General features: G+C 36.2%; 1 protein-coding gene across 5 annotated transcripts in view; it reads right to left on the bottom strand.

Moving 5' to 3' along the window:
* Positions 1–20,851, bottom strand: part of LOC139474314 (trithorax group protein osa-like) — a 60,784-nt gene that overhangs the window by 25,297 nt on the left and 14,636 nt on the right. For all 5 annotated transcript variants that reach the window (XM_071257274.1, XM_071257277.1, XM_071257276.1 and 2 more), the window contains exons 4-5: positions 18,130–18,195; positions 1,980–2,124 (exon numbers count right to left, since the gene is read on the bottom strand). In XM_071257274.1, coding sequence (XP_071113375.1) covers positions 1,980–2,124; positions 18,130–18,195 — 211 coding nt within the window. The remainder of the gene's footprint in view (positions 1–1,979; positions 2,125–18,129; positions 18,196–20,851) is intronic.

Genomic DNA, 20,851 nt, shown 5'->3' with positions numbered 1-20,851 from the left:
ATTGGGCCTTCTAGTCAGTGCATCATCCTCATTCCTGTGTCTTCGGGTCATGCCTCCGAAGCGATAAATATCGGCTCCATATTGAACAAAGTCTGTCATTGTGGATGAACAATTTCAGTATATTCTTAATGTGTATCAGTGCACCTGGCTGTGAAATTTCCATTTTTTTTCAAGAAGATTAATTCAACAAAAGTGGATTTTCATTTGATAATATACAAACGCAATAAGGTGTTTTGCTATATTTTCTAAAACTAAACAAATTAAAAGGCATTACACAATGTCCTCAGCCACAGGTTTAATAAATACACTGGTGGCTTATCTTTCGCTGGGATTCATAAACCAGCATTGCAGCCCATGCTATTCTGATCAAATCATGCACAAGTTGAATATAACAAGGTTCCAGGCTAGCCAAAGGCTGATACTTTCTAATTGATTACTTTTGAATCCACCGAGCATTCTTTAATTTCAAACAAGGTTCCCCTGTATTCGACCAACCGTGCATCCATATCCATTAAAAGTTCCATGCCCGAAAGGAGATATTTCATTTGAAACTATGTAATGTTGAAAGTAGATGAAAATATTGAGCTTAAGTTGTCCTCAATTCAATAACAAACTTAATAGTTTTCAAATATTGGCTGAAATTTCAAAAAAAGGGAAATGTGTCCCCTCAATATAATCCATTTGATAGTCATTCTTCATTTATTGAATGTAAAATAGTTTTTGTTCATACAACTTGTTATGAATAATTTTATTACTTGTAAAATTACATCTAATTGTCTACTTAAAACTAAATCATTTACAACTCCATCAGCGAGTTAAACAGTTGGCTTAACACACTCAAATCAATATAATGACAATTGCGACCAATTTGTGTTCATTAAATGAATAATTATTTGTGGTATTCTGATCAGTGATGAAGTTCTCTACAGATAAATCTTGATTGAGCTGTAGTCAAAAATAAAGAATACTTTTAAAGTGATTCCTTGCACTAATAGTGAGTCAGAGTGTTTTTGGGCCGCTTTTAGCAATATTCCAGCAATATCATGGCATCGGAAACCGGGAAAGGCTTCACACATTGTACCCATGTTGGGAATCGAACCTGGGTCTTTCGGCCTGACGAGCTAACGCTTTAACCACAAGACCCCACCACCCCACTAATACATAAATGATATTAAATAAATTAAATATAGAGCTAAGTGACTTAGAGGGAGGCAGTGGATAGCCAAATGGTCAAGTGTCCATTCAATGAAGCCAGAAAGACCTTCAGTTCTATTCCCCACATGGGTATAATCGGTGGAGGTTGTTTCACCCGCCAGGATATCGCTGCAATACTGCTAAAAGGGTCATCCCTCAAAGACCTCAAAGTATCTACAGGGATTCCATGACAATCATTACCCTGACGTCTGTTACAACAACTAAAACACATTGCCAGAGAGACATGGACACAAAAGGGACCAGAGCATTTGAACATGTTGAAGTAACATTTACTGTTACTTGCAATTAAGGTTTCCAAGTTTGATCAGACATTACAATTGTTGATTGTTGCTTAACGCCGCACTCAGCAATATTCCAGCTTTAGGACGGCGGTCAGACATTAAAGAGATGAGAGAAGTCTCATAAAAACATATTATATATAGTATCATGAGGTAAGTATCAGATTATATATGGCAAGATTCAGAATCTTGTGAGCATAATTGCGACACACGTCTTCCATACTGATATATGAACCATTCTAAATCTATTCTGGCAACCAGCAACAACCGTTGCCAATCAATGTCCTTTTATTCTTGCAATAATAGAATAAAATATCAGAAATATATCATAAGACCAAAAGACAAAGAAACAAAAACGTTAAAAAAATGTTAAAAAAATGTTTTCCCTGTTCCAAATGATCATTAAATGATCTGGTTTGTGTTCCAGCAACAATGGTTATAGATTGCCATTACTGATCATACACCCGTACTGTCTCGTTGGCCTACCTGGAAGAGAGGCTGGCGTATTTGACCTTGACCCTGCTGACCCCGAGGGTGATGGCACCGGGCGGAGCGATGAGACTGCCGGGTGTGGCACCCCCGTGGACGTTGGAGTTGTCCGCGAATCTGTGTCGTCACCACCTCCTTGTTCCTGAAATACAAAACCATCATCATCATCATCATCATCATCATCATCACTGCAGCTTGAGTCAGGGAGTAAATGTGAGATAGTTGGGTTTAAACACCAGTTAGATCACGGCATGTCAGCTTAATGTGGGAGGAAAGCCCGAAGTGAAGCAGGTCTGAGACTTTTACCAGGCGTAATATCCACAAGCACATGATCAAGGCAAATCCAGATTCGAACCCCCAATCATATGTTTCTGGCGTGCCCTTTGGAAGCAGCTCTGCACAGTGAACGCCAAGGCCACCCACGCCCCAAGTGCTGTCAATTGTTAGCATTATTCCAGCCATTTTATCAGGAGGGATGCCAAGAACATGTTTCACACACATGGCATGAGGACATTTGCATTATCTTTCACAGGACATTTAAAAACATTGAAAAAATCTTGGATGACCAATTCCCTTCAATTGATAATGTTAATGTTTGTAAATTTAACCTAAAACAGTAGTCTTGCCTGGGTGTTGACTAAGAAACATCCAAAATGTATGGTATCTGTCATGATGTATCAAACATGAGACAGTGGCGCAGCAAATCTACATCTGTGTGAGTGACTATAGTTATATGCCATTTTTATCAATATTCTAGCAATATCATGGCAGGTGACACCAGAAATGGGCTTCACATATTGCACCCATGTTGGGAATCAAACACAGGCTTTCGACGTGACAAGCGAACGCTTAAACCACAAGGCTACCTCATCTCCCTTCTACATCTGACTACAACAATATCAGGAACCACTTGTTCTATTGACAATGCAACAATCAATCTACTAAATCTTTCACCATACTACCCTATTCATTACATTAAATATTACTTGTTTAAAAAATACGAACTGGTGAATACTAATGACAGCAAATAAGTACATGTTGCTTCAGGCCAGCGATATCACATAAAACACAGCTCATTGTGAACATGATGGATTTATCTTATGTTTAAAGCACACTGGGAAATAATTACTTTGTTGGGATTTTTAAAAATACTTGTGGTCTGTTATCAGTGAAATACAAGTGACCAAAACCATGCCATCACATTAGTAATGGCGGTGAACTGAAATGATACAGCAAGGTCAAGATACGCATCGCAGTACGCATATTTATGTCAATTCGCATGGAAACTTTTTTAATAATTCAGAGCAGGTTCAAAAGGAAACACTAGCTGTAGACACACGTCCGTTGCATTTATTTTAGTAGTGAACTTGAAGCGCTAATTACAATTTTGCGATATCTGACAAAAATGCTGCGGATAATTTCAAGTATTGATACAGAAAAAAAACGTATCATGTATCGTATCGTCACATAAAAACTCACGATGCACCAGTGCACCGATTATGGTTCCACCACTAATTAGTAACATGAATTGAGAAAAGTTTATTCTCCGTTCCCATTTGCAAATATTGACAGACTTCTACTGCAGACTTGGGACCAAATATCAGCCTCTGAGCTGGTCTAGATAAATCTGTGAACTTATGTTATATAAACTATGAGAAAAGAACTCATTTGCATCTGAACTTCAGGTGAGCCTGCACAAGCCGCAGACTTCATGATGTGATTGCAACTACAAGAACGTGAACATATGGAGACAGCAATGAAATACAAACAACACTTTACCAGAGCTCCAGATAAGCTGCGTATCTGCGTGAAATACGCATCAGAAATGCAGAAATACGCAGTAAAATATAATCCAAGCGTATCAAATACGCAACGAACATTACAGATATGCTACAAAAATAAAACTTGTGCGTATCATCAAAATATTGTGAAGTAACCCTGCGTATTCGATTAGCAAATGAGCAACTTATTTTGAATTATAAACGGGCATTCCGTCAACCTTGCCATACTCCACGATGACAGTTACATCATGATCATTTGCCATCACACTTTCTTGTGGAAGTATCGTGGTATTTTTGAGTCCTATAAAGCTCTCGAACCCACACGACACCAGTTTGCAGGGACTAGATGAATAGTGTTTTTAAATATTTAACTTAAATATCCACATCTGTAAAAACTAGTGGGTAACAGAAATTTGAATACGCAGATTGAATTACTGATACCCAATGATTTTAAAATGCATGGGTAAAATACCCACAACACCAAAAGCTTATCTGGAGCTCTGCTTTACAAAACTGGATTATTGAAAACAAAAACAAGTCAAGTCCCTCATGTGAGTCATTCAAATACACAAACAGTTTTCCTACACTTGGGGCGACACAGGAATACATAACATTAGTACATTACTAGTAGTCCCTACATTTGACGAACCTCCGACTAGTAGTCATGTCAAAAGACGACACATTTTCTTAAATTGACTTCACATACTGTTATGCAAACAGTTCCAAAGACTGGACAACCAGACCTAGATTTATGTTTGTGGTAACCCACACTTCCTTCACTCAATCGAAACCACACTGACGATCAATGGAGGTAATATGTACCAAGACTACTTCATTTCATTCTAACCAGTAACCTTGCACTATCTACACCTAGCGTAATTGTTCAGGGTAAAACATTGTTCCTGGTCGACATCCAAGGTTGGTGACACTATGAAAGAATACTAAGTACATACGAGTAAGTTCATTCACTTCAGTTGAACAAATACGCAACAATTGCACTAACATTCCACAGGAAGTAATGAAGTGTGACATATAGTCCCGGGTGACAAATACTGACAATAGATGTCTCCCACACACTCTTAATCTATTATATCACATATCACTGCCTCTGTCTGGTTGCATAACAGCATATGTTGACCAAGGTTATTTCACGTTGTGTAACACTGGCTCAGTTCTCTTTCATCTGATTAGGTATGCGATACGGCTTGTTCATACATCATACACTGGTCTTCATTACTTGGTTGTTACAATGCCATATAAACACAACAAGGGAGGCAACCTAGAACCATTTTGCTAGGTTTGACACAAATAGATATGAATATGTAAATAACTTTGCATTTTAGCAAAGTAAAGTAAATATACGTCAATGACAAAATAAGCAGTTTCGGTGATACCAGCCCACCCCATCCCCCATTATTCTATTTTCTAATGGGCATAAAAGGCAAAATATCAATGAAACATGTATGAATCTCTGAAACCCAGTGATAACAATAGGCGTTCATGAAAAGGGTAAGCATATCGTACTGCAATCATCTTGACAACATTCACTGTACACTGTTTTGCTGCTTTTGCCAAACGAGCATCTCAGTTACAAAATGCATCTCTGGTGAATAACTGGACAGAATAAATTGTTCACAAAAATACATGCCAGTAGATACCATAACATAAGGATATTTCAGGAAATACTATCATCATCAATGTTGATACAACTAGTCATGACATAGCTGGTTTTTAACACTAGAGTGTTGTTGAGGAAGGTGACAACTCACAAGTGTGGGGACTAGGGCGTGGGAACGACGTGATTGCTGAGACGTGTTCATCACAGAATATTTTTCTAAGGACCTTTCAAATTTCTACTTAAATCTACTTATTTTACAAGTTAAAGTTTACTTAAAGTTACAGGAATTAACAAATAAACCTATATTGAAATTTGTTTATATTATTTTTCAAACATTCCTAATAACTGTATCCATGACTTTCTGCAATATTCAAATTCACATTATTAGAGTAAAAGGAGCTTGATATTAAGGACAAATCTATGGACAAAATGTTCAAAGAGTATTTCCAAAAACCTCGTATAAAAGTAACAAAGCCACCTTTACAACTCTAACAACAACCACAAAGGAGACAATTGTTGAGAAAATAAAATATATTTTAAACAATGCATTGTCCTGTTAATCATAAACGGAGCCACATTTATCAATGAAATCAATGTGATATGGAGAGTTCGAAAGATTACTTTTACATACACAATTTAATGTATGCTAACACTAGTTGATCAGGTAACCTTCGCAAGTGGCACTTGAAATATCAATATTAATTAATGCACTTGCATTTCACACATTCTAAATTGTCAATTAAAGATTAGCATGTCAATCTTCCCTCAAATATTCCAACACCTCAGATGTGAAGGATTAAATGAAGTATACAATATTGTTACTAATATTTGGTTTCAAAATGATTTTCAAACTCAACTATATTAATGTAGGCGATATGTAAGTAAATGATTTAAAAGGATTTACATTCAGATATAAGTAAATAATTCACAACATGTTATTGATATAATCCCATTTTGTAAAAAATACCAACACCAACATTCAATGACATATACACGGTTATTAGTTTGTAGTAACAGCTTTCTGGCATTTCACAACTATATTTCAGAACACTTTCATATACATTTCCTAATACTCCCCCACAAAAAAATAATTTGTGTGTAAAAGAGCAAGCAAAAACCAACAGGTTAACAAGTTTCAGTCAAGTTTTTGAAACAGATGTTACACCAAGCTATAAAAATCAGGCCAACCAAAACAAAGTTTCCAACAATCAATTTTTAAAAAAAAATCAAACTGTTACACCCAAAATCCTTAATTCAAACTACAAATACGACCCAGACTCAAACTCCCCCAAACAAAATTCCATTTATTCGTCCGTGAACAGAGAGCTTGTAAACTGGAGGACTGCAAGTACAACAACACAGCCTAGCAAGCTGAGGGAAGGCAGCCATATTCACACACCACTCCATGTGCTGGATGGTCCTGTTTCCACATAAGCAGGATACTCACGTAACGGAGGCCTTGCCATACAATGCTCACCTATTACAACACTAGCGTACCTAGTACAGCCTTCATTTGTCCGTCCCCTGTCTATTTCCCTCGGATCTTTTTTCCTTCCTACCAGCAAACAAAGGTTTTGCCTGACCGCTCAATGTTCAAACAAAGCAAAGGTCATCGGTCTTCCTAGATAACACACACATTACCTTGTGTGCACACCTTGATAAATTCTTTCAATGTAAACACACTTATTACTCAAACATAATTTTGTCATAGATCACTATAAACAGTTGAGAAAAGTAGTTAAATGAGAAGGTTAAATGAACTAGTTCGCTTCCACCAGCTCAGACCTGGCTGTGCTAAATATATCTACAGGCTGGGCTATACGCTCTACCTTAATTATCCTTCCTGGTTGAATAGGCCAGGGTCTCTCCACACAAAAGAATTAATTCCCTTTGTTTCCAATATCTACTGCTACTACTTACTTGGGTGAATCTCTGAGCAATCAGCCCTCAGATGAACAGGCAAGGCAGTCAGGCTGTCTCTCACAGTTCAGCTAAAGCCACTAAAAATATCCCCGGTTGAGAACAGAATCAGGATATACCAATGCGAAAACCCCCTTAGTCAGGCCTCCGCTCGCTCAACTAGCACAAGTTTGGTTTTTCTCGGGCTCAAAGATTCCCCTTGCCTGTCCCCACTCTTCAGTTGCTTTTACAACATGTTCCACTTAGTGGGTTCAAGGGAAAAGCCTCCTAATTGAAGCCCGGTTGCTCCTCTCCCTATCCTTTCACAAATAGACTGGTCCAATTTACATTCTGCCCATGGTTGAATAAGCTGTAAAGGACAATACAGCAGTGCCCATTTATCAAGCTATGTCAGGCCTTCACTGCCTGGTGTAGCCTACGCAGCAGTTAAGCTATCTGACTAGCGCTCCGCTCCCGCTTGCTTGCTAGCAGGCTGCTGTCTCACTGGCTGCTCAGCTAGACTCGCATATTCAACAGCGGATTTCTCCCTAAAATATACTCCCCCACCCCAATTTTTTTTCAACACAAGTACTCTACACCTAGGTTTTCAATCTCCTTCATTTAATTGAATTTGGATCTCTCTGTATGCTCTCATTGTAACATGTTCCATTTCACTAGCCCATATAATGGTTTATTTATACGGCGGCCATATTTGCATAAAGTAGTCCCGGCAACCCTAATGGCTCCACAAAGCAAGGCAAACTAACTTCATATAAGCTTCGTTTTATAATAGTCTAATATTCTCACAACCTTTTTTCCAAAAGTGTTTTATATCAACAAAAGTGTGTGAATATTTTTTCTCAAGTTTTTAAGCAAAGTGGTGTGGTTTATAGGCCACTCTCATGTGGTTATTTTCTCTGCGCTGTGGCTGGCTGGCTCACTCGCTTGTCAACTCCGACCCGATCTCCCAGTCTTTCTACTGAGTGTAATCTATAGCTATAGCCGAAAATCAATACAGGCTTGGAGCTAGGGTGCTTATCTCTCCACAAAGTTATAGTCTGTTTCAACATTACACAAATATTCTCTGTTATACTAGAAGGATTTTCCACACTTTTTAGTCAGCATACTAAAATAAATACATACATACATGTCATAATAATTTTTATAAGTTAGATCGAAAAAATAAAAACTTCAAAAATATCTTTACCAATAAAACATATTGATTTTAACTCCGAACTCAACTTTGAACTATTAACTATTGATATCTTATCTGCAAAATGATCACTTTTCAGAAAAAACTTCCTTCACTGGAATTTTTCCAATAGTTTGATCAATAACTTGACATTTGAGAGCTTTTATGTCTAATAAATGGAAAATGTAATAATTACAGTAAGTATCATGTGATATCAAAAGTTGACTAAATTTATTTTTCTCAAAATTGATTATATAAAAAATATATATATTCAAATTGTGGAATAAAATAAAAATCTTGCTACAATATGTAATTCCATCAACAGAGAAATAAAATCATACTGAACAATCACTTGAAATCAAGCAAATATCAAGAAGATTTTCTTCCATACTGTTATCAGCATGGACAGCTTTGTGCACTGAAATTGACAAATTTATATTTTTCGAGTAGAAGTATGTCAATTATCACAAAAGGCATAGTAAGACTATGATCACATAATCAACCAGCCTGAAAACCGGGTAAACAAAAGAAAATTCATTGATATTATAAAAATTTGAGAACAAACATTCCTCAATACATCATTACCTATCCTGTAATTCCAACGAACAAAAAGTACACATCTGGCCCAAGCATCAACAAAGAAACGCCACCAAATACATAATTCATAAAGTAAGCAATCATGCTTGTTGAAACAGGCTATAGGCAGTGGAAACTTAGACCAGATGCAGTGTAGAATCTCGCTCCAGCTTGGCTTGGCTCTACATGTGTCCAGGCTATAAATAGAGCCGATTTTTCTATCGCAACAAAGGAGTATTCGCTCTGAAGGGGATTCCATCAAGGCAGAGCTCCATCTATAATGACGTAGGATAATAAAGAAAACCCACTCCATGTGAGTGGGGGTCTACACCGTGTCACAAGGAACATTCAATTATTTACCTGAATTACAACATCCATGCTCCCCAGGCAATTCATTATCATTACAATTAGTGGCCATATTATCTTCTGAATAATACAATGTTTATTCTAATTTAGTCTACATCAAATATGTCAATTCCTTTAGTGTCAGGGTTTAAGTATGACATTGTTTCAGCAATGATTTATTTATTGACAATTATCAAACTGCTTTGAATTATGTTTTAATAGAATGATATATTCAAGACATTTAACAGATCTCATATTATACATAATCAGGTTTGTTTTTCTTTTCAAACTAAAATAACAATTGCATGAAACCTTTACAACATTGAAGATATCTCTTTAAATGGGGAAATCATTGAACCAATATGTAACTAAACAGATGTAACATGGAAGTAATTTAAATTATCAATATATTTCACAGAAAAACAGTTATACACAGTATATACACCAGATTGTGATTGAAGAAAACATAAGGCAATCACCCGAGGCAATGCAGTGCTTAAAATTAAGTGTCGTGCTATTGTCCTTGAGGTTGGCTCCTGCTGTATTTGTATCAAGGGATACAATATAAAAACTTCAAGATTAGAGATACGACAGGACCCATTTACTTTCACGCTTAATTGTGAACACTGTGATACATCTCACTGCCACAACTTCATTGGGTATGTAAAATGTTCATATTTATGTGCCAAGGCATTTTGTTTACCCCAGTGAAAGTTTCAAATCGGGGTATAAAAATGACTTCGACTGGATAGCCATTACAGGCCTTCAGCCTTCAAATTAATTTAGGGATGTTCTGAAGGTAGGTTTTTAGTTTTGAGAAGTGAGCACTTCTTAGTTTGTTGGATACAGCTGGGAAAAAATAGATTGTTCTTAAAAAGATTCCCGCCAAATACAAATGTCATTTGTCTCCAGCTTCATCACAACAGTGGCCAAGGTATTTGTTAGGATGAGCGTATTATCAAATTATTCTGTATCAACATCCTAAATGATAAAGGGCACACCAGATCTCTCAGATAAATTGCTTCACCACTTTCATCACTTGTCCATAATATGTTAAAAACAATTGGGAGTGTCTGGGTATCCTGGGATAACATAAAATCTGGGTTGGGGGTTTCATAGTTTTTGTGTCAGAAATGACGAGGAACAACTCCCATTAAACATGGGCCAGCTTTAGTGTTGTCACTGTAACTCTCCCATTATCAGTGTCCATTGTTAGCAATAGACATTAACATTGATAGTTTACTAGTCCTTATAATGATAGCAAATAGTTAAACCCGAGAGAGAGAGAGAGAGAGAGAGAGAGAGTGTGTTAGCAATAGACATTAACATTGATAGTTTACTAGTCCTTATAATGATAGCAAATAGTTAAACCCGAGAGAGAGAGAGAGAGAGAGAGAGAGAGAGAGAGAGAGAGAGAGAGAGAGAGAGAGAGAGAGAGAATAGGCTAAGTAGCAGTCACAAGTGAACACGAATTATTCTTACACGTAACAAATATTTGCATTAGAATTATCGAAGCACAATCAGATTGGACATTTTTCAGGAAGGGTCTTTCCATGCTGTATTATAAACCTATTGCCAATTTTAAGTTGTACAGGAAAGTAACCAGTGCAAATACTCAAGTAAACAGTCACCAGCTGCTGACTTCTGATAAAAAGCCTGCAAGTGTACACGAAGAAGGGGTACCACATTTTGACCACGATGGGACTGGAATAAAAAAGCCATGGTGTACAGCATCATAAATATACTACTCAAAAGAAGTTAAAGATCACCCGATTCTTTCATATTGGTAATATTACTATTGTAATATGAAAGAATCAGGTGATCCTTAACTTCTTTTGAGTAGTATATAATCATGTTTAATCTCCTGAATTTAACATGGAGTCTTGCTGGAGTCTTGGATTCTCGTGCCAAACAAGTGGCATTTTGCCTTTGAATTATCAGTGTAATAGCATTTTACATTTGAATTGTCAGTGACCAAATCGCATTTTGCCTTTGAATTATCAGTGACTAAATAGCATTTTACATTTGAATTGTCAGTGACCAAATCGCATTTTACCTTTGAATTATCAGTGACTAAATAGCATTTTACATTTGAATTGTCAGTGACCAAATAGCATTTTGCATTTGAATCGTGAACAAATTAACAATTCTCCAGAAATCTTAATCATTAATTAATAAACATGATCATGTGTGTGATTGAGTAACAAACTGTACTCCACTTGTTTCTGTCATTGTTGTACTGCCATTATTGCTTGTTTATACAAAACACTCCGCAATATTCCAGCTTTCCAACTCAACATGAGGTAATTAGATACATCAGAGATAACTGGGTGTTAAATTAGTAATTTAAAAACAGCCATCATTATCAGGATGATTGTACCTATTGCAATGCATCTGATCACTGAACTCCTCAATACATTCATTTTCCCATCATAAGCTGTAACAATTGGTTATTAATAGATCATCAATTGGTTAAACTACCTGTAGTAATATCAATAACTAATGTTAAATTACTTGTGGAATTCATACAATATTGCTCGTAATCATGTTAAGATTAGTAACTATCATCATCATTAAGATAAAGCTTGTTTGAAAATTATGTTGAAAGAAAAACCCAGGTTTATCCAAATGACAGATTCAAAAATGACAATGATTAATGTTTAAATATATATATCCTATACAAAAAGAGTAAGCGAGTGAGTATGGTTTGACGCCCCTTTTAGCAATATTTCAGCAATATCATGGCAGGGGCACACCAGAAATGGGCTTCACATATTGTACCCATGCCGGGAATCGAACCAAGGTCTTCGGCCTGACGAGCGAGCGCTTTAACCACAAGGCTGCCCGACCGCCCCCAATGCCAAAGAAGTTAAGGAACACCTGCTTTCCTCAATAATGGAGTGTTCTTTAACTTTTTTGTTTAGTAGTATATACTGTGCCTGTAAGATTCAGAAGAAGTTTCCTTAAACAGTTTGCTTGCCAGTTGACAAGAGACCATTTATTTCTACATCATCTGACAAAAACATATTTGGTCATATTTGAGCAACAAGTTGGCAAGAGTAACAGCTCTCTATTTATCATAAAATGATTCCACACTTTTAAAAGGTTTATCTTTTCTCTGATTTCTTGTTTCAGTAGCAACATATCTGAAATTAGAAGATCTTTTTAAAAGGTTTATCTTTTCTCTGATTTCTTGTTTCAGTAGCAACATATCTGAAATTAGAAGATCTTTTTAAAAGGTTTATCTTTTCTCTGATTTCTTGTTTCAGTAGCAACATATCTGAAATTAGAAGATCTGCACAGTCTACTATATAGGGTATCTCTGAGAATACAGTAACCTTTACCTTACTACACCACGCATCTGTAATTTCACTTGTTACAACACGTGTGACAGATATAATATAGTGTATGTCATCTGGCAAATGACATCTACAAAGGGCCAACAAGAACATAAATTTAAACCAAGACAGTCACGGGTAAGATATTGTCAACCAATGTTCCAAACAGTTTCATGAAACTTGTGCTGCCTTACATCTCTAGAATTACAACAAAATTATTCATACACCATAAAAAGAGAAGAGAAGAATGTACCATGATGAAGACAGACCCCCATGTTGTCTTCTTAAACATTAACAGGTTAATTACTTTGTACCAGTATAACTCATATAAAACAAGAACTATCTTGGCAACTAATGACAAAAGTTGAAAAGCTTATTCAAGTTAAATACATTATTTCTTTTTTTCTATAAGATATCCATATTTATCTGCATTACTCTACTTTTTTAATACTAATAATAATTCAGTATCCCTATTGAAGGTAAGAAATATACATTAAAATTAATGGCCATCCGGCAGAGATAGTCAGTATCCCTATCAAAGGTAGTAAATATATATTATAAGTAATGGCCATCCTGCAGAGATTGTCAGTATCCCTATCGAAGGTAAGAAATATACATTAAAATTAATGGCCATACTGCAGAGATTGTCAGTATCTCTATCGAAGGTAGTAAATATATATTATAAGTAATGGCCATCCTGCAGAGATTGTCAGTATCCCTATCGAAGGTAGTAAATATACATTATAATTAATGGCCATACTGCAGAGATTGTCAGTATCCCTATCGAAGGTAAGAAATATACATAATAATTAATGGCCATTCTGCAGAGATTGTCAGTATCCCTATCGAAGGCAGTAAATATACGTTATAATTAATGGCCATCCTGCAGAGATTGTCAGTATCCCTATCGAAGGAAGTAAATATACATTATAATAATGGCCATACTGCAGAGATTGTCAGTATCCCTATCGAAGGTGGTAAATATATATTTAAAGTAATGGCCATCCTGCAGAGATTGTCAGTATCCCTATTGAAGGTAAGAAATATACATTAAAATTAATGGCCATCCTGCAGAGATTGTCAGTATCCCTATCGAAGGTGGTAAATATATGTTATAAGTAATGGCCATCCTGCAGAGATTGTTATTACTGCACAGCAGCATGTTGTGTAGTGGTCAGGGTTTCCAGTCTGATCACTTTGTCATCTTAAAGATACTTTTTTTCCAATTCAGCCAATACACAGAAGAATGCTTTGAAAAAAATAATGAATATGTCTTCCGCATTTGTTAATAACAAAATCACCAAAGAAAACTGCTGAAACTTGTGTGAATTTCAAGCCTACCAATAATATATGCCTTTGTATTAGACCAAACAAAAACATACTTGTTTCAGGGAACAAAACAAAAAAATGGGTCGGTAGTTAGGGTTCTATTTATAATTTAATATTGTTAATGACTGATGTTACTAGCAGTTTTAGGTCAAAATAGCTACAGCTACAATAATATGCAGAAAAATCCAACTGTTAACAGCTGTGACAAAATATTTGGGTCGCACATGAAACAAAGGTCAGGTTTCCTGAAACACCCAAAGATTGACTTATTCTTGACCATGACACCAACACACATGACTAACACTACTAAGTGAGTGTGAGAGTGTCAGAGAGTGTGAGTGTGCGTGTGCGTGTGAGCATCTGTGCAAGATGAAAAAGAGACACAGCATAAAGATGGGGAGGGGAGTGTGAGTGTGAGTGTGAGTGTGAGTGTGCGTGTGCGTGTGCGTATGAGCATCTGTGCAAGATGAAAAAGAGACACAGCATAAAGATGGGGAGGGGATGGGGTCGGGTGGGTAGGTCAAAATATTATACAGTCCTAAGACCAATCTCACCGCCCCCTCCCCTGCAATAAATGACCAGCTCAATGCCTGAGCAGGATATCAGACTCAACCAAAATATTCACTTTTGGTGCAAAATATATATGTGATGCTTGCGAAGGATTCAAAATGTTCAGAACCTGCATTTGTTATCTTCAGCTTTAAATTGTTTCGGTCTTATTCCAGAGATATTGCTATTTGAAGAGGGGAACATTTGTGACCCATGTCCCATTACTCCGGCTTCCCCTGAGTAATCACGTATCAGATAAACACTGCAAACGAGTTAGTCAATTGTCAAAGTATCTTTCTGTGTACGAGGACAAATCATCATTGATTTTGATTCACAGTCGAGGAGGTACCGTCTTTAATTAATTTAATGTCAATTCACATTTCAGACATGAAGAACTTTGGCTACTTTTTTTAAAATTTGACATTCAACCTCGTCTGTTTGAACTGGGGAAGGTTTGACCGAGAAGGAAGGTCTGATGTTTCATTAGTAATGTGCACTGTTGTTCTACTGATTAACATTGATATCAAAAGACATTTTTTTTTCTGATTTCAAAATCACTCAAATATTTTTCATTCAACATTTTCATTTGCAAGAAGGCAAAAGAAAACAAATACCAGATAATCTTGAGTCATTGAGTACTTTCAAATGTCATCATTACCATTCGGTATTTACATTTGTCTTAGGGTAACCAACATATATTTATTCCCATGTTTAATGGTTGGTTGGTTGGTTGTTTAAAGCCGCACTCAGCAATATCCCAGGTATATGGCAACAGTCTGTAAATAATCGAGTCTGGACCAGACACTCCAGTGATTGACCTCATGAGCATCGATCCACGCAATTGGGATACGATGACAGGTGTCAACCAAGTCAGTGAGCCTGACCACCCGATCCCGTTAGTCGCCTCTTACGGCAAGCATGCGTTGCTGAAGACCTATATTAAACCAAAGAGTAGACATTAAATAGCTTTTAATTCAAGCTGAAATTCTTTTTAAGGCAACTTCTAATATAGGCATCTATTCATTTGCCACCCCAAGATTCACATGTTGCATAAGCTCACAACAATGGGACTATGTTACATTTAACAAGCCTTTGTGCATTATTCACTGTTCATGTATGCGATACCTGCACTCAATCAGTAAATATAGATCTGTAAGGAAATACAGGCACGGCAGCTCAAAAGGTCACACTGGGTAATTACCAACAGTGTTGTTATACTTCGAGGGTTTTATGTTTCATGCATATTGTATACAAGCAACTCAAAATTAGAAAAAGACGAAGTCATCGATATCCCAAACCTATTAAATGTCTTAATCAACACCATAGTAAGTAGTATTTCAGCAATATTAAAGTGGCCTGACAGTAAACGAGTAATAAGTTGTATTTTGTCAATATTACAGTGGCCTGACAGTAAACGAGTAATAAGTTGTATTTTGTCAATATCACAGTGGCCTGACAGTAAACGAGTAATAAGTTGTATTTTGTCAATATTACTGTGGTCTGACAGTATACTAGTAATAAGTTGTATTTTGTCAATATTACAGTGGTCTGACAGTATACGAGTAATAAGTAGTATTTTGTCAATATTACAGTGGTCTGACAGTATACGAGTAATAAATTGTATTTTTGTCAATATTACAGTGGCCTGACAGTAAACGAGTAATAAGTTGTATTTTGTCAATATTACAGTGGTCTGACAGTATACGAGTAATAAGTTGTATTTTGTCAATATTACTGTGGTCTGACAGTATACGAGTTATAAGTTGTATTTTGTCAATATTACTGTGGTCTGACAGTATACGAGTAATAAGTTGTATTTTGTCAATATTACTGTGGTCTGACAGTATACGAGTAATAAGTTGTATTTTGTCAATATTACTGTGGTCTGACAGTAAACGAGTAATAAGTAGTATTTTGTCAATATTACAGTGGTCTGACAGTATACGAGTAATAAGTTGTATTTTGTCAATATTACAGTGGCCTGACATTTAACGAGTAATAAGTTGTATTTTGTCAATATTAGAGTGGTCTGACAGTAAACGAGTAATAAGTAGTATTTTGTCAATATTACAGTGGTCTGACAGTATACGAGTAATAAGTTGTATTTTGTCAATATTAAAGTGGTCTGACAGTATACGAGTAATAAGTTGTATTTTGTCAATATTACTGTGGTCTGACAGTAAACAAGTAATAAGTAGTATTTCAGCAATATAACAGTGTCATGAATGCCTGGACCACACAATCCAGTTATTGAAATGTTACGTATGTCCAACCATGTCAGGGTATGGGGTCACACCATCAACCAAGCTTGACCACCAAAAACATTTAGATACCTCTTACAACATGCATTAATGATATAAATACAGTTTCTATTATGTGTAATGTTGCAGATATGACTTCTACACTGATCCTGACTCCAAAATATACTTAGTTCTAGGGGTGTTACGATGAATCGAAATAGATATATTGCTAGTGGTAAGCACTTGAAGACAATAAATTGATTGTTAGATCAGTTTCCGATGAATAGTATCGGTTTCAGTCAGGAATATAGATAGTTTCGATTGTATTTACCATATCATGCGATGGAGTCAAATGCTGTTCAAATTTGTTTTTCTTTTGATCATGAGTGGTAGTAATTTACATATGGTAATGTGGAAGTTTATTTTTCTTAAATTATTAGGGTAAGAATAAACAGTCAGTCATATCTCAAACTTTATCAAACTTTTTTGTTGTTATGGTTATCACATTCAAAGGAAACTTCAGTTCCAAGGTTAAATTCAACTCTAAAATCCATCTAAAATGATACACTGAAAACTATCCATATTTATCGCAATAGTTGCTTGCAATATCCATAGTCATCGCGATTTTGATATCCAGACCAATGGTCACCCCTACTCAGTTCTATTACATATGTCACAAGCTTCACCATTAGTTTGACAAGGTTACTGATGACAGTTCACACTCTAGTCCAACAAGGTTGAAATTTGTTTGATGTTCTGAACTGACGAGTTAGCGCTATTCAGGCCGCACAGATCAAACAAGAGACTGATATTAATAGCATCATCCAGTACTGTAGTTAGGGCTGGCTATCGATATATATCAGAGATTGATAATCACTAACTAAATATCGATCAATTATCGATAAACATCGAAGTAATTTAAGCAAGTATGCAAGAAAGTCCCGAAAGAAATCAACATCTTCCACCCTACTGGTGAGCAGTGACACATTTATACATGGATTACTTTGTTGACAACTGCTTTTCGTCTTCGACAATTGACATGATTGACAATAACAACTCTATGTCGGTAAATCTCAACTTTATTTCATCACAATAATTAATGCAAGTTGTTATCGAAAACAATTTCATAACCATAATCGTAAATGTTTAGCCAGCCCTAGCTGTTGGTGTATGATTACATGCATTCACCCAATGTTGAACCTCTTACAATGAGTTAATGGGAACTGTTTTCAACCAGGCAAGAGTACAGGTTTGTGAGCACACAGTGTTTTATGACCTACCCCTTTTGACTCCTCTTCGCTTTCTGACCTCTTGTTTTGACTCATTCTGTTGTTTTCTGTTATACCCTGAAAAAGAAAACAAAAAATTTACTCAACTGACAAGTCTAAACTAAATATATCTCTACCATATAGCCAAAGATGTCTAAAATATCATTTTGTTTGTTTGTGTGTTTGGAGTTTAAATGCCGCACTCAGCAATATTCAAGCTATAACAGCGGTCTGTAAATAAGTGAGTCTGGACCAGACAATCCAGTGATTCATATCATAAACCCAAATCCATACAATTGGGATACGATGACAAGCATCAACCAAGTTAGTGAGCCTGACCACCCGATCTTGTTAGTCGCCTCATAGTCGGTTTAAAATATCAAATCTATCCGAGGCAAACCTATGTTACCATTGACAAAAACAAATGAGCAACAATCCAGGACACAGGCACATGATGAAACGTGATCACATCTAACTTACTTGCCCACAAACACCAGCAATGGGTAGTGGGGATATATTCTAATAGTATATTCTAATGGAAGTGTGGTGCTAATGATCATTACCAGGACAACAATGAGATTTGTAGCACAATAAGTGAAGAGAGACTTGATACTACAGCTTCAAAAATACCACTTAAAGATATTGCATCCTGCAATGACTAAGGGAAATAACTATTGTTAAGATAAAGTGAGCTGGGACTGACGCCACTTTGAACAGTATTCCAGTGTGTCAGCTTTATGATGGAGGAAAGCGCTGAGTGACGGAGGGCCCTCTTACACAAAGTGATCATAGCGCAACAACTGTCGCTTGCCTATGTTAAAGTCTGAGCGTAACAATTAATTAACGCTACCATCGCTTTGTGGAACAGAGCCCTGGTCTGAGACATTCACCTCTTTGGTGAGAAACCTATTGTTCAGAAAAAGTGAATTGTTTCCCACTGGGGCAATCTGGCATTGTGAAGTACGGCAACATATCAACTTGCAATTCTTTGCTCTTTTAAATGTTATATTTTCGCAATAATTGGTCACACAAAACACAATTTTTAATGATTTGCAGTGTGTGTATTACTATTAGTGAATGAAAACTTGATAACCAAAAATGGAAACCTTCAAACGCTGTATTGCAGAACATTCACAGAATTAGCCCTCTTTATCGATCAATACACTCATTTTCATTATTTTCAAGCTGACAAATTTTGCACTTACCACGTTATTCAAACATACAGAACATGAATCATACAATAAAACAAAATTTGACAGAAACAATTCTCACTTCTAAACGTTTTTGTGGTATTATGACTACATACACATGTTCAAATCAAAGCATGAATAAATACGGGTGACATCAACTTTGTATTAACTTCTGAGAGGGAAATGGTTGTTATTACCGCAGAACTATGCAGTGTTAGCTGCAGAACTTTGGACATTTTACCGCAGAACATTAATAATTTCACAACAGAATTCATCTGGGACTGAAGTATCAGAAGTGCCGCAAATGGATAGAAAGTAGATTCATCTAAGTGTCATCAGCAACTAGAATCTGCCAACAATAAATTACAATTTTTAGATTTTATGCATTAAGCCAAATATGTATTTCAATTATTGTGTTGCCTGAACATGAACAAAAGCCAGTTAACCTCACATGATCTGGAAAAAGGATCAATTTACATTTCTGGCGATCAAGTAAAGCATCATGTTTTCTGGAAATGCTTTTTAAAAAAGAGAAATACAGCTGTGTTGTGGGTTGTACACAATGAGTTGACTATTTTCCCCAATGCAAAGACCATGAGCATGTAACACCGAAAATGAGTGAGTGAGGTGAGTGAGGTGAGTGAGGTGAGTGAGGTGAGTGAGGTGAGTGAGTGAGTGAGTATTGTTAAACGCCACTTTTAGCAATATTCCAGCAATATCACGGTGGGGGACACCAGAAATGGGCTTCACACATTGTACCAATGTCGGGAATCGAACCCGGGTCTTCAGTGTGACGAGCGAACGCTTAACCACTAGGCTACCCAACCCCCCCCCCCCCTAACACCGAATATAGCATGTCTGTCCAGAAGTACACAAGTTAGGCCTGTAATAAAACTATCTGGTCATATTTAGTGTTCATTGTATATCTTGCCTTTGTAGTCTATTTTAATCAATCTTTTATTCAATATCATTCACATTAATTTCGGTGAAATCGCATGTGATCACATAAACTCAACATTATTTGCAGCATGGTGAGATTACGACTTTAGATGCCTTGAAACGAACATCAGTTAGATACATAGAGTAGAAATGCCATAATAAAGACTTAGAATTGTGAATATATAGAGTAAAAGTAGCAAGATAACAGAATATATTATTCCAATAACAGTTTCAGATAACATTTCTTTTGATAACTGCAATAAAATTCTTTTCAGTTATTTTATGATTGGTATGTTTTGAACAGAATCACCAGTCGATCAGGCAGCAAATGCGTGAATTGATGACAGCTATTGACATCTGAGTTTAAGAGACAATTACACATGATAATCTTAATCACTGCATATAAAACAATTCCATATATAAAATGCCTTGCATAAAAGGAACTTACTGATAATACTGATATATTGATTGACAAAGGTGAAATGGCTTGAAATGTTTTATTTTATTTTAACATAACTGTGTTCTAACAAAGTTTCAAAATCTCTTGTGATATACCATCAACTTCACAACTATGAAATTTGTATTTACAAAAAAAATGGAAAAAA

The sequence above is a fragment of the Haliotis cracherodii genome, unplaced genomic scaffold (genome assembly GCF_022045235.1).
Source record: "Haliotis cracherodii isolate W230 unplaced genomic scaffold, xgHalCrac1.p SCAF_3, whole genome shotgun sequence".
Taxonomy (NCBI): domain Eukaryota; kingdom Metazoa; phylum Mollusca; class Gastropoda; order Lepetellida; family Haliotidae; genus Haliotis; species Haliotis cracherodii.
The sequence above is the reverse complement of the archived record's forward strand: the minus strand, read 5'-3'. Positions and strand labels throughout refer to the sequence as shown.